At 44.3% G+C, this 14306-nt stretch overlaps 1 protein-coding gene across 1 annotated transcript in view; it reads right to left on the minus strand.

Annotated features, from left to right (window-relative positions):
• Positions 1-6429, minus strand: part of HSD11B1 (hydroxysteroid 11-beta dehydrogenase 1) — a 29839-nt gene extending 23410 nt beyond the window's left edge. The window contains exons 1-4 of the mRNA XM_007451563.1: positions 6190-6429; positions 5316-5446; positions 4497-4608; positions 4175-4366 (exon numbers count right to left, since the gene is read on the minus strand). Coding sequence (XP_007451625.1) covers positions 4175-4366; positions 4497-4608; positions 5316-5446; positions 6190-6277 — 523 coding nt within the window. The 5' untranslated portion in view covers positions 6278-6429. The remainder of the gene's footprint in view (positions 1-4174; positions 4367-4496; positions 4609-5315; positions 5447-6189) is intronic.
• Between the last annotated feature and the right edge of the window lie 7877 nt (positions 6430-14306).

Raw genomic sequence — 14306 nt, forward strand, 5'->3', positions numbered from 1 at the left:
CCCCCCCCCCCCCACAGTCCACATCTGCAGCACTCCCCCATCACGTAAATACCTGTATCCACATGCATACACTTCCACTTACCTTGGAAATTGTGGTCCCTGAAAATTATTTCTGAGGTAATCAGGTTTAAGGGTAAAGATTCACCTTTCTTAGAAAAATTAGGACAATTGGGTGAGGGATAAACTACCCCATTCTACTATATTTCTTAGTCTCCTTTGCATCCTAGACCTTGGTTGCCACCCTCTCCTCCCCCACCCAAGTTATATCCATACACTAAGCATTGATTTATCTTTTAGGAAAAAGTGTGTGCCAGAGGTGAAGGTGGGGATGAGATTAACACCTGTACATTCTTGTCTTTATGCAGAGCAGCATTTTGCATATTCCAAATCCTGTTAGTTGATCTGTGTAGTTGAGAAATCTGTTTCTTTTTTCCTCTTTGTAATGTAGAATTCTTGAAATAGGTTTGGACTGCACAGCCAACCCTCAACTGACAAACAGTTTAAGGTCCAACAAGTGACTTCATGCATTGGTTTGAGTTTTCCCACAAAAGCATTGTCTTACAAGGTATTTGCCTCTGGCTAGTCAGCTTATAATGAGCCTGAAATACTACACATTTGTTTAAAAAATAGTATGAAACAATGCTGGGAATGAGTAAACCAGGAAAGGAATACATTTGAATAAGACTTTATATATATATATATATATATAATGCATAGGTAACTGGAGACATTTAATGGAGCTTCCAAAGAGAGGTCTGAGCATTCAGAGGTTATTGGCAAGGCTCTTTTACTCCTTTTGATGTGTTTTTCACTTTGAATATTTAAAGAAACCCAGTGTTTTATTATGTCTAGTTTCACTTCAAAATAGGCCTTGGATTTTTCTCGATACAGACGAATCACCATCCTTACACTTGTACCGGCCCAGTGTGGTTGGCATTTGTACTATAATTGCTGTTGCTAGTATTTGTATCACCAATGAAGCCGGAAAACAGAAATAGAGAGGAAATAGGGTTTCTAAAGGTAACTTAGGAAAATGTAGTAGGTAAGAGGAAACGTTTAAAGGAAGCTGGTGAGGACTGAAAAAGTCTTCATAGGAGGTGAGGTTAAATGGATCCTTAGAGGAAAATAGGTAGGGCTGTTGGTGGGGGTGACAGGTTTGTCCATGATCCCCCTGAGCGGGAGTAAAGAAGGGGCAGAGAAGCAGTATTAGATGCTGGGTCCAGCTGCCATGTGTGTAACTACCATAGTTATGGGGTTCACAGAACCAGGGAATTCAAAAATGGAATGACTTTTCCTTTTCTAAAATTGAACCTAAGACAACCTTTTTGACTCATGGCAAATAAACTTTTTCCAGATGTTGTCAAATGTTCTCTGCCCAATCCAGTGATTTTTCTCAGGCAAATTGGAGTGTTAATCTCTCTGTCTCAGTTTGTTTCACAAATACCATCGAGGTATTTTCTTCCCATTCTTTCTCCTGCCCCACTGTCTCCTGCATCAGTGGAAGGGGTTTTGCTTTCGTGATGGACCTGAGTGTGAGAGAGATTGGCTCTGGGATGTGTGTGTATGGTGTGAGGTACACATGTGGGGTGGCCTAGAGGGAATACTGCCTCTGGTCTTATATGCGTGGGGAGACTGTTAATTGTCAACATCAGTGTCTTTTATAGAAATAGAACCCCTGATTTTCAGCTGGACACAAGTTCACCTTGAATAAAGTCCACAGCTGCAATCAGCTGTAGCAGAAGTATACGACATTCAAGTTGTATTCTTCTTTCTCCATTTTCTCTAGCTAGAATTCTGACATGATAATGAGCCACCCTGGACATACAGGTGAGGATAACACCCAGGGATGGTGGTTTTGTGATAGAAGGTTCCTAGACGATTCCATGGGGCAGAACTCCCATTGCAGCTCTAAACTGCTTACCCCAGGCTGTTTCATGAGAGAAAAATGAATTTCTATTTGTTTAAGCCGTTGTAAATTTAGGTTTTTGTGATAGTAGCTCAAAATATATCCAAACTAGCATGTGGAGGAAGGAGGGGAGACTAATTGATGTAACATATACATAGAAAGTTGAGCAGTAGCTGCCAGAAATAGTGTTGAGTGGTGGATGGATGTGGACTGTAAGGAAATTCCCAGAGGCAGCCATAATGTCTTTGATGATGCTAAAGAAATAGCTGAGGCTTTAAAGAACGTATTAAAAGTATGGGATTTCCATGTAACACAATACCTAGAAATGCACTGGGGATAAAAACAATTGCTGATTACTGTAATTCAATAAACCACTTAAGGCAGTCCCTGGAAAGAATTATTAAAAAGCCAACCCAACACTCTTTGGCTGACCTTAGGATCAATCTGCGGTTTAGCATCCCATGTTTGTGGAATTCAGATTTTACGGAGGAAGGATTAAGGAACATATTTGCTGACTGTCTGAAAGAACATAGCTTATGTAAATCAACTATGCTTCAATTTAAAAAAGAATATAGCCTAGAGCAGAGAAATTCTTCAGTTAGGGAGAGAAAGCAAAGTGTTTGTTCTTTGCCAATTCAGACATGCTTCAAAGCAAACAGGCTGAACTTTTGGCTATACAAACAATAGACACGAAGGTTAGTACTCCAGCTAGATTTCTACCTCCCAGAGTCCATAGAAATTACGAGGTGACATTTGGTAGGTGGAGAAGATGCGTGGAAGCAGAGGTTATCAGAATTTCATCTCACCCTTGGACTTCTATAGTAACCCTGGTCCTTCTGAGGACATTTAGGCTGTAGTGTTGTAAGGCTGTAAAACCCCCTTTGCCTAAAGTGAGATCATTAAAGCCACCTACACCATGAATGATGCGAGGGTTCTGGCCAATGCCCTAGGATGGTTTGGGGATGTGCCCAGCACCCTCTCACTCAGTATGCATCCAGAAGCTCTCCCTTCCTTTCAGCCCAGAGAGAGGCTGTGTCTGGGGAGGGGTAGGGGAGTCTGTGTTGTCCAGGAAGCACAGGGATGCATATCAATCACCCTGTTTGGCGGGTAGAACAGGCACACTGCCCTTTTATCTGATCACTGATCACTATGCAGGCCTTTTCCGTCCTGGAAGTAGAACTCTTCACAACACAGATGGTGTTCTGAGTTACAGTAATAACTAATGTTTGTGGAGTACTTAAGAAATTACAAAGTCTTCTAGGTTATTTGTTTTTACATTGCTAGGAATCACATGTACGTGGCTAATTTTGATCCTGGTGTTTGCATCTTCCATGCACATCCTTCTAACTGACTAATTGACAAATATGTGTGGAACTTCTCTACTGGACCCATAATGAAATGGGCCTAGGAATCCCCCAAGCTGGAAACTCTCTGGCTTTTCACTGGTGATAACTTCGAATGCTGTCACCATCCAAAGCATAGGGCACTTCTCTTGATCACGCAGAGTTCTCTTTATATTTCTCTGTACACACTCTCTCCCTACCCTGTTGGTGGATTAAAGTGGACTTTTGATGTAGCAAGTTCAGATTTTGGAGAACACCCCAATATAGGCAGGTCTGTTATAATATGGTGTGTTTGTTTTTGTTGTTCATTTCATTTTGCCTTGGCTCAACCCACTTCTCAGACAACTGTATGTTGTTAAAACATTTCACCTCTCAGTTCTACCTTTGTATCAACTAACTTTACCAACCTAGAGCTCTTGGTCATGGAAGAAGCAAAATCTTGTTTATCTATGACGACCAGGTCTCTCCCTGAAACTCAGGACAGGCTGTCCCTCCAGCAGCCTCTCGACGACCCTTTGGACTCCCATTTGTTGATCACAAACAACCAGGCGAGTTCAGGGAAGCACTCTGAACTGCTGCTCTTCCTCTGTTACTTCTAGGAATCTTGTAGTCTATCCACCCTGAACGAGCCCTCATTTTCATGGTCTCTCTTGTTCCTAACACTGTGTCTTTTACTCAGCATGCATGCTTCTCGGTGAGTTTCCATACCCATGGCTCTTATTCGTACATCTGCCTGTCCATGCATATGGGCAAGCTGTTAATCAGCTTTTGTTTAATATCACTGTGAGCATTTCAACCTCCAGTTTCTATTATGTTACTTCTCAGGATGAAATCTGATAACATGCATGTTCACTGCAGAGCCCCCAACGCCATCCCCAGCACTTCTGCCACTCCTGCCTTCCACTCTGGCCCCTGCCCCACTCACCAGCTATCGAGGAGACAACCACAATGCTCCCGTTGCTCTGCTTCAGCATGGGCATGGCGGCCCCGCTCAGGACCACATAACTCAGGAAGTTGACCTCCATGTTTTTGCGCACGTGGTCAATGTCATCAATAAATACAGTCATAGGATTGTTGGTGTTGGTGATGTGGTTGAGAATGAGCATGTCTAGTCCGCCTGTAAGAGACGGCTGTGTTGAGAAAAACTATCTGAGGTTGATACCTTCTCCCCCTCCTCCCAGTCTCAAAAGCTCCCTGGTGATCCCTAGGGCAAAGTCCAGAAGAGGAGAGAGGAGAAGTTGTCTCACCCATGAGTTTTCCAGCTTTGGCAACAAATTCCTCTGCGAAGGTCATGTTCTCCATGGTGCCAGCAACATAGTGCGCCGAGGATGCACCGAGCTCCAGGCAGTGGGATACCACCTGCAGAGGCACAGTGGCCATGGTGTCAATCTTGGCTGCAGACTTTTGGGGGGCAGTCTCTGACATAATGGGGGTTTAAATGAGAGGTTGCTCACAGCCCTGTTTTGGTAGGGGTGTGTGTGTGTGTGTGTGTGTGTGTGTGTGTGTGTGTGTGTGTGTTGTTAAATGCAACTGACACAATATTAGTCCCCTGTTTGAAATACTGTCTGGAACAAGATAGGGTATAAATGGATAAATCACTGTGCTGGAGTTTATTGGTAGGGATGCTAGTTCCTGTGTGGGTAGCCCTAAGTTTGTGAATATTTGTGTATCCTTGGGTTTGTGAGTCTGAGTATATAAGAGAGCATGTGTCTGCATGGGTACCAGAGTATGAATTCATGAGTAGGTACTGGAATGTTGGTATCTGAGCACATATATGTATGTCTGTGACTCCATGTGTCAATGTGTGTGAATAGGCATGTCTCTCTCATAGATATAGAGCCCAAGAACTTTGTGTCTAGATATGTATGCATGAGAATGAATACTTAAATGCATATTTTTATATTCTTGTGGATGTTTGGGTGTTTGAATCCTCTGTGTGTGTGTGTGTGTATATGCATCTATGTCTGAGTGTGCCAGTTCTGTGTGTTGGCATGTATATGTGAGCATACATAGGAATACATCTGGGCACGTGAGGGTACCTATGGCTGTGGGCACAGGACCCTCACCTTCTTTAGAGCTTCTTCTGACCTCGCTGTCACTACCACATGGGCTCCCATTCTCGCCAGATGATAGGCCATTTCTCTTCCAATCCCCTTGCTGGCCCCTGTGACAATCACTCTTTTTCCTCGAAGCATCTCTGGGAAACCCCAAAAGAAAGTAAGGACCATAGCTGTCAGCAACATTCCTCCTCCCACTTTAGAGGTGGAAAGCCTTATCTCAGTGTCTAAAGGTTATGAGCCCAGATCAACTCATCTCAAATTGCATAAATCAATGAAGGAACAGATCAACTCTTCCGTAAACATTCTCTGAAATGGGAGTTTGCTTTGGTTGCTCAAAACCAAGCCTTCCTTCTGTCCGTTTTTGAAAACCCCTATGGAAAGAGAATTCAGCTAAAACACTGGAGTTCCAGACATTTCTGGATTCATCCAGTTGCTCAATTGAAATAAAATTCAAAGAGTCATCAAAACACATGTGCTCAGAGAGATTCCAGATATTTTCTCTCACTTCTATTTAGTCATCAACTCCAGAATTCTTTCTTGCTTCCCACTTATCCATCTCTCCACAGAGCCCAATTATCTGGCTAAGTTGTGAATTTTGGAATAGCCCCATTTTTTTGGTAAGAGATCTGAAATTGCTTTTGATCAAAGGTGCCAAATAAAACATGGACTATTTGGTAATCTTTTAACGCGATGATTACCTCTCCTTACACCCCTATTACCCAGCCTGTGGCTGGAAGACATAGAAACACAGTCTCACCTCATGGTCCCCTCTTGTCCAGCAACTTTGGGGATCAAGAACTCCTTTTTATCCTCAGAAACACTCTAGCCATCCCTGGGTTTTTAAATCTATTCCTCCAAAATTAGACACATTGGTACTTACCTGGTCTGAATTCCTCCTTCGCAGAATAGTAGTAGTAGGCCAAGAAGATCCCCAGAATGGGGAGGACGTATTTCTTCATAAAAGCCATTAGACAGGGACCTGGCCCGAGGAGCCCTGGAGGACACACAGAGAGAACCTACAGAGCTTTCTACAACCTCCTAGGCAGGCAGCAGCCTCTGAATTGTGACATCAGGGATGGGGGAGGCTGATTTAGTCTCAGGCAGTCCTAGCCAATTTCCCTGTCAGAGCAGCGACTGGCTTTGGGTGGGATCCCATTTGTCCCTGGCAGCCTGTGTGGTGGATTTCATAATGGACAATGTTTACTCCATTTCATTGAGCAAGAAGAGACTTCCAGATGGCCAGGCTCATGACTGTACAGGACTGGATTCCTGAGCATCCCTACCCTGAGCCCGTCTTCCTCTTAATGCCGTTTACTCCAGGAATCAACAGCCTTTCAAAAGTGGTATATCAAAGGCAGAGAGAAAGTGTGCACAGGGCTTCTGGGGAAGTGTGAGTAATAGCAAAGAGAGCCAAAGTCAAGCAAGTCTCATTCTCAGCCCCACCTCCTAGTCGGAAGCAATTAAAAATAACAGCACGAAACAGAAAAATAAGCTTAGTTAAAAAAATAAAAAGCGCACATTCTAGAGAAAAAAAAAAGCAAAGAAGCCCTATAAATCCCACACTTAAGTTCAGTGAACAATATTACAACATCAAAGGGGAATTCAAGCCAGCCAGAACCCAGATGGCGGGAAACCCATGACTGGGTCAAGCCTCTCAGGCAAGTGCAATGGAATGTACACTTATTAATTTAATAGCAAATAAAGAAGAAATAATGAGTGCCAAGAAAAAAAGGCATTAAGCTGTTAAAGTAGCTCTTATAAATGCGACAGAGGACCAAGAACGTGAAGAGGATGGTAGGAAGAGGGGACCTGATGTAGAAGAAAAAAGAATGAGCATCGTTGAAGCAAAGCTAGCCTGAAAAGCCCACATCCAGCTAAAACTTGATCTAGTAACAGTAAAAGGACCAGGGGGGAGAAACCCCTACTAACTTAGAATTTATCGCAGAAATATAGAAATAACCACCTTGGTATGTCTGTAGCAAGAATTCATTAAGGATCAATCTTCAAAGAAAGAATTTAAGATATAGTATTATTAAGTTTTTCAACTTAAAAACAACTAACCAAACCATACACATTACCCTATCACAGAGCAAATCCAGAATTCTGCAAGTTACCAGTGTAGCCAAGAAAGTCATTTAAATATGGCAATAAGAATAGGTACCTGTGCTTTGGAGGAGGAATGTGGGTTGAGGGCGGGGGTTGGAGGATCACACAAGATTAAGAGAAGTTGAATTATGACCCCAAGCACAGTATCTGGAAACACTCACTGAATTTTCACTTCAGAGCAAGGGAAGATAAGTTAAGACCCAGAGGAGATGAAATAATTTGTCGACAAAGGCCCACAGCTGTGAAGTTCACTTCCAGAAAACAATGCAGATTTGAGAACAGTTGAGGGCCAGATAGAGCTCAAGGTTCATGGAGGACAAAATAGAAAACATGTGGAGCACAGGCTCCGGATGCGCAGGCTCAGCGGCCATGGCCCGTGGACCCAGCCCCTCCGCGGCACGTGGGATCCTCTCGGACCGGGGCACGAGCCCGCGTCCCCTGCATGGGCAGGCGGACTCTCAACCACTGCGCCACCAGGGAAGCCCAAGAAAACATGTTTTTTAAAAATCAAGTGGAAAATTACATTACATAGTGTCAGAACTACAAGACCTATAGGCATAGTTTTATAAAGGACTTTATGCCACCAAGATATGTTACACAGTAGACTCCATTTTCATCTCTACAGGAAAAGGAATTTAAGTTTTATTTTCTTAATACTATACTATTAATAGCAAAAATATAGGAAACAATGAAAAATGACTTTCAAATCTGATGATGCTAAAATGATAGAAAGATGAACAGATTAGGGAAGTTTATTGCCTGACACACACAAAAAAAGAATTTTAAAGTGCACTACAGAAAATATAAATTTAAAGAAAGCAAAAATAGCAATGAGCAGGAGGAACTGTAGGTGACAACATAAAACAAACAAGTCAACTATTGCTCATTGTTGGCTGAATTAAAAAATGAAGTCCAGGGCTTCCCTGGTGGCGCAGTGGTTGAGAGTCCACCTGCCGATGCAGGGGACACAGGTTCGTGCCCCGGTCCGGGAAGACCCACCATGCCTTGGAGCGGCTGGGCCCGTGAGCCATGGCTGCTAAGCCTGTGCATCCGGAGCCTGTGCTCCGCAACGGGAAAGGCCACAGCAGTGATAGGCCCACATATCGCAAAAAAAAAGGGTTAATAATGAACGCTAAAAAGAAATTTGAGACAATCCAGGGGATCAATGCAGTATGGGTATAAGTAGTAATCATGGCAGATTTTTGTTGGGTGTAATAATGTGTGTGTGTGTGTGTGTGTGTGTGTGTGTGTGAAAAAAAAAAAAAAAAAAATGAAGTCCAATGTTGTGCTGCCCCCAAAGACACATTTAAATGCAGACACATAAAAAACCCTGCAAACAGATTAATAATTAGATGGCCAAAGAGCTATCATGTTGGAAAATAGGGATACAGAGAGAGCATTCAAGAAAATAATTTTCATGGACTTTGATGAAATAATTTTTTTTTATATCTTTTTTTTTTTTGGCTGCGTGGCATGCGGGATCTTTAGTTCCCCGACTAGGGATCGAACCCGAATCGGTTCCCCCTGCAGTGGAAGTGTGGAGTCTTAAACCCTGGACCACCAGGGAAGTCCCTGATGACATAATTTTTAATCAATAAAATGCATCAATGAGGACACTGCGTAATGGTTGATGACATTCAATCTTAGAGGTTCTCAGAAGTTTTGGTCTCAGGATCCCTTTAACAATCTTAAAAATCATTGAGGATCTCAAAGAAGTTTTGCACATGTGGTTTTACCTATTGACATGGATGTATTAGAAATTGACTGAGAATTTCTTTTTTAACTCAAGAATACATAAGCATCCATGTATTAAGCTTTGTGTTATTACACATCCTGTAGGCTGGGGAAACTCATGAAAGAAGAAGGAAAAAGGACAAATAATGTTTTAGTATGATTATGAAAGCAGAATGAATTTTCAAACTCCCAAGAGGGTCTCAGGGACCCGGGGGACCACACTTGGACCACATTATGTAATACACATGGACCCACTGTACGTCTATAGTTACATGCCTGGTTCTCTCATTAGCTTGTCAACTCGGACACAGACTATGTCTTTTTCATCTTTATCTCTCTCCATCTCCCTCTAGCTTTGCTCCAAAATAGGCATTCAGTGAACTTTTGCTGTTTTAGTGTTTCCGAGGCACTGCAGCGATGAGAAAATTGTTGTCTTTCTGGAGCCTGGTTTAATCCGGGGAAGTCACTGAGATTTAGCATTCTGGCCAGAGCTGATCAACCCCCGTCCCCTAATCCTCTTCTGGCGGTGCTCAACAAATTAAAAAAAAAAAAAGATAAAAGATAAAAAGACAAAGGAAATATGAACACTTCACCTAGCATTTGTTTGGACAAATTTTCACCAATCAAGTAAAGTTTCTTTCACTGCCATAGCAACGAACTGAGCTGTTCATTCCTTCACGCTGCTCCTCCTTTGTAAGGCATTGACCACCTACATTTTAGAGCAGGGTTTCAGTGAAATGCCCTCAACATGACCTGGTCATTTTCAAAAACCCACGTAGCATGGGTCACTCTCAGCTGGAGGTGCATGGCTGAGCCCAGCCAGGAATTCTCTCCGACTTGATCAGCCCCACCTAAATAAACGGGGTCAAGAAAAGCGAGATGGTGAGATGTGCGGTGTTGTTGAATGGGAAAGGGCCTCGGAGGGATGGGCCAGATCTGGGAGGACTCACAGGAAGTGGCAAACACGTGAGGGGGAGCAGCCACAGGGGACTTCCTGTGCGTTTGGCATAAAATGTAGATCATGCAAGGAGCACCTGTCATTTCTGAGGCAGCAGCATCTGGAGGGCTTTCTGGGACTGTTCGGTAGCTTTGTTAAGAAAGCGGTCTCTTCCTTGTGAAAACTAATCCTGCCGGTGGAACAGCGGGCAGACCTTGGAGTAAAAGGTGGGTGAACCCGCTCTGTTCCGAGGTTCTGCCTTCTCTGGGAAAGTAGCACCAACAGGTTGAGACAGGAAAGGATCTTAGCATAATGTTAGAACGCATAAAATTCTCCCCTTTCCTCAATCCTCCCACCCTGTTCCCCGCCCCAATCCAGTTCCTCTGGTCCGATTGTTTTAAGGACTCCTCAGTCTGTGCCATGGCTGCCAAAATCTGTTTCTAGCCATGGAAACAGCTGTAAAATGAAATTCATGAAACTCATTTTATGGCAAGACAAGAAAAATTTAAACAAAAAATCTTCTCTGCCCTGTGGCCTCCTTTCTCCTCCCACTGTGCATTGTATATCTGTATTATGCATGGCCCAAGCCTTCCCCATCGACAGAAATACCTGCTCAACCATAACAGCGATGTTCTCCTAGCATCAATAAGACAGTTCCTTAAAGACAACAGTCCTTCATGGTGCTTAGATGTGAATTATGTAAATTGTCAACAATCCGTCATTATACGTCAATAATCCAGCCCTCTGTCTCCAAAGACTTATATAACTGTGGCTTGACTTCTAATGGGCAGAACAATTCTCAGAACTTTCTGAGATGCTCTTCCTGGGTTGTAACCCTCAAATTTGACTCAAATAAAAATTTCCTTTTCTTTCTTAGATCAACTGATTCATTTTTTGTCGACACAACTATCATTTTACGTCATTTTGTCTAATAACATGGATTCCCTCCCTCCCCTACCCCGTCCCCTTCTCCCTCCCCTGTATACCTAACAAGAGGGGAAGTTCTATTTGTCAACCCTTTTGTAGGACCCTACTCCTAATGCACAGATTTACTCATTTTTCTACTCATTTACTCATTTTTTCCAACTAATGCAAGCTCAGATGCAGGAAAATGAACTAGAGATGGGATAACCTGCCCTGTGTCTGCCATCCTGTCCCCACCAGTCACATGTAGTCCGTGGCAGGGGGACTGGTGAGGCAGACTACCGGGAATCTGTTTGCCTGGGAGAGCCGAGAGCCTCCTGGGAAAGAGCAAGTACCCTAATGAGGCCCAGAGTTTGGCCCGATCCCTGCCCCCTCAGTGTGGGTAAGGCAGACACAATTCTAAATATGTACTTGCATGCAGTTTTTCAAGATTTTCCTCTGGTCTGTGGCACGTGAACTTGCCCTGGAGCTCCGAGTTGCCATGCACAGTAACTGCAAAGTTACTCCCCAGAAAGTTTGGTGAAACAAGGGCAGCACCAGGGCTCCATGGGAGAGGCCCACACAGCGGGGTGGAGAGGACTGACTCCGGCGGAGCCACCGCACAGCTTCCGCCACCCAGTGCTTTTTCTTGGTTGTTCAGCCCAGCTTTCAGGAAGCACATCAGGTTGGCATAGCAGCCTCTGCCAGGTGGGATTCTTAGGGTGCCAGTGACTACAGCCTTAGAGGGAGGCCACTTCCCTCTGGGGCAAAGTAGGGTTGCCACATTCAGCAAATAGAAAGACAGGACACCCAGTTAAATTTGAATTGCAGATTAAACCACAAATGCTTTTTGAGGATTTATATAATCTCAACTATTGCACGGGATTATACGAATACTAAATCATTATTCATTGTTTATCTGCAATTCAGATTTAACTGGGTGCCCTGAGTTTTATCTGGCAACCCTGGAATTGGCACAGAACTTTGGGAACGCTGGGAAATTGTACCTTAGGTGTGGACAAAGCATCCTTGGCCGTGGCTAGTGATAGCAGAGGGGAGAACACCTTGTGTTCCATCCCCGCAATGGAATCCAGCTGCCCGGCTACAGACAGCTCCCAAAGGGCTATAAATAGCAAAGGAGGAAAAGGGTACATGCCGGATGTTGGCTGAGTGACTTCATTTATTTAGGTTGTACTACCGATCGGATCCTATGACCTATGAAAGAACAAATGCCTTCCAAGTCCTAGAAGGCACTACACATGGCAATAAATGAAACGTGTAAATTATTGTCAGTGCTGTGATGGAAGTCTACGGTGGGGAGTAAAGAAGGAAATAGCCCTTTCAAAGTGGGGGATGGGCAAGTAGGGCAGGCTTCAGAGGAGAGGTCAACCCTGATCCATATTGAAGCGAGAGCAGGAATACTCCAGGCAAGTGAAGGAGGGTAGGAGGGAGCATTGCTAGGGTTCCAGAGTGTGTGGGAGAGAGAGGAGGGTTGGTCTGTAGCACATTCCATGCAGAGGAAGCTGTGTGAGAAAATAGAAGGAGGTGTGGAAGAGAATGGAGTGTTTGGGAAACTGCAAACAATTCCACATGGCAGGATCACTGAATTTCAAGGGGTGGGGTTACGTGGGGCGAAATCAGCCAGGAGAAGTAAGCAGGAACCACATCCCTGAGGGCCATACACATTTACTCCTGGAATCTGTTGTTCTGGCACTTACGGCCAGACATGAAGCCTCTGCACCCTCATCCCTTCCCAGAACTCTGCCCGTTCACTGGCCTTTTGCATCCCTCGCAGCCTTATGCTGAAAATTCAGGATCCCCTGCCCACCTCGGGCTCATCAATCCAGCCCCCCCTCCCTCCATCAACACTTGCACTCTCCCAGTGCCACGCTGGGCCGGGCCTCGTCCTCTGGTGGCTTTTGCAGCTCTGGAGCTTTGCTGAGCCATGTTCCTGGGCTCCCCAACCCATACGCAGGTAGATTTTCCTACCACGTCTTCCGCTTTTTGGTTCTGTTTACTTATCTGATGTCTCAGGAGCCCTTTCTGCTCTTGCCTCTCTCCCCGGCTCCCAAGCATCCTCTTCCCTTGGGTTCTGTCCATATATAGTCTCTGGGCTTCCTTCCTGCTCCTCAGACTACTTCCTCTTGGTGTTCTTTAGATTCTGTCCTCACTCCTTCCTCCTTTCTTTCTTCTCTGGGCGATTTCCCTCATTCTCATGGTTCCGATTGCTATCTCTCAGCTGATGAGTATTAAAAATCTCTATCTCCTGTGCCGCATTGTATCCTAAATTTCAGGCAGCATAACCACCTGTTTACTCCACGTCTCCCTCTTAATGCCTTCTAAACACCTCAAACTCAACAGGCCGAAACTGCCCTGATTATTTTTTTAACAGCTTTTGTGAAGTACCATTTTTCTTGTTGTTGTTGTTGTTGTTTTTTGCGATACACTGGCCTCTCACTGTTGTGGCCTCTCCCGTTGTGGAGCACAGGCTCCGGACGCGCAGGCTCAGTGGCCATGGCTCACGGGCCCAGCCACTCCGCGGCATGTGGGATCTTCCCAGACCGGGGCACAAACCCGTGTCCCCTGCATCGGCAGGCGGACCCTCAACCACTGCGCCACCAGGGAAGCCCAGTACCGTTTTTATACCAGAAAAGTATCCCGTGGTAAGTGTACAGTTCAATGGTTTTTAATAAATCTGCGGCGTTGGGAAACCATCACCACAATCCAATTTTACATTTCCGTCACCCCCCAAAGGTTCATCTTACCCATTTACAAGTCCCCGTCCCCAGGCTTGGGCAACCAAGAATCTAAGTTTCTGTCTCTCATTTTAGTGGAATCACATAATACGTGATCTTCTGAGCCTGATTTCTTTGACTTATCATGTTTTTGAGGTTCATCCATATTGTAGCATGTATCAGTACTTTGTTCCTTTTTATTGCCAAATCCTAGTCTGCTGTATGGATATACTACGTTTTGTTTATCCATTCACTAATTCACAGACATTTAGAATTTCCCACTTTTTGGCTATTACAAATAGTGCTTGTATGAACATTGGTGTGAAAGTCTTTGTGTGGTCTTGCTGGGTTGTGAGGTAAATCTATATTTAACTTTTAAAGAAACTGCTAAACTGTTCTCCAGTGACTTTGTGCTTTATTTCAATCAAGGGCTTTACCATCCATCCAGTTAATGCTCCAGAACCTTGGAAGTCCTTCTTTACTCCTGCTTCCCCATCTCCCCACATCCCATTACTTACCAAGCCCAGGCAATTCTACCTCCTGGATATCTCTAGAACCATGTCATTCCATCCTCACCCTCGC

Source organism: Lipotes vexillifer, unplaced genomic scaffold (genome assembly GCF_000442215.2).
Source record: "Lipotes vexillifer unplaced genomic scaffold, Lipotes_vexillifer_v1.1 scaffold111, whole genome shotgun sequence".
NCBI lineage: Eukaryota > Metazoa > Chordata > Mammalia > Artiodactyla > Lipotidae > Lipotes > Lipotes vexillifer.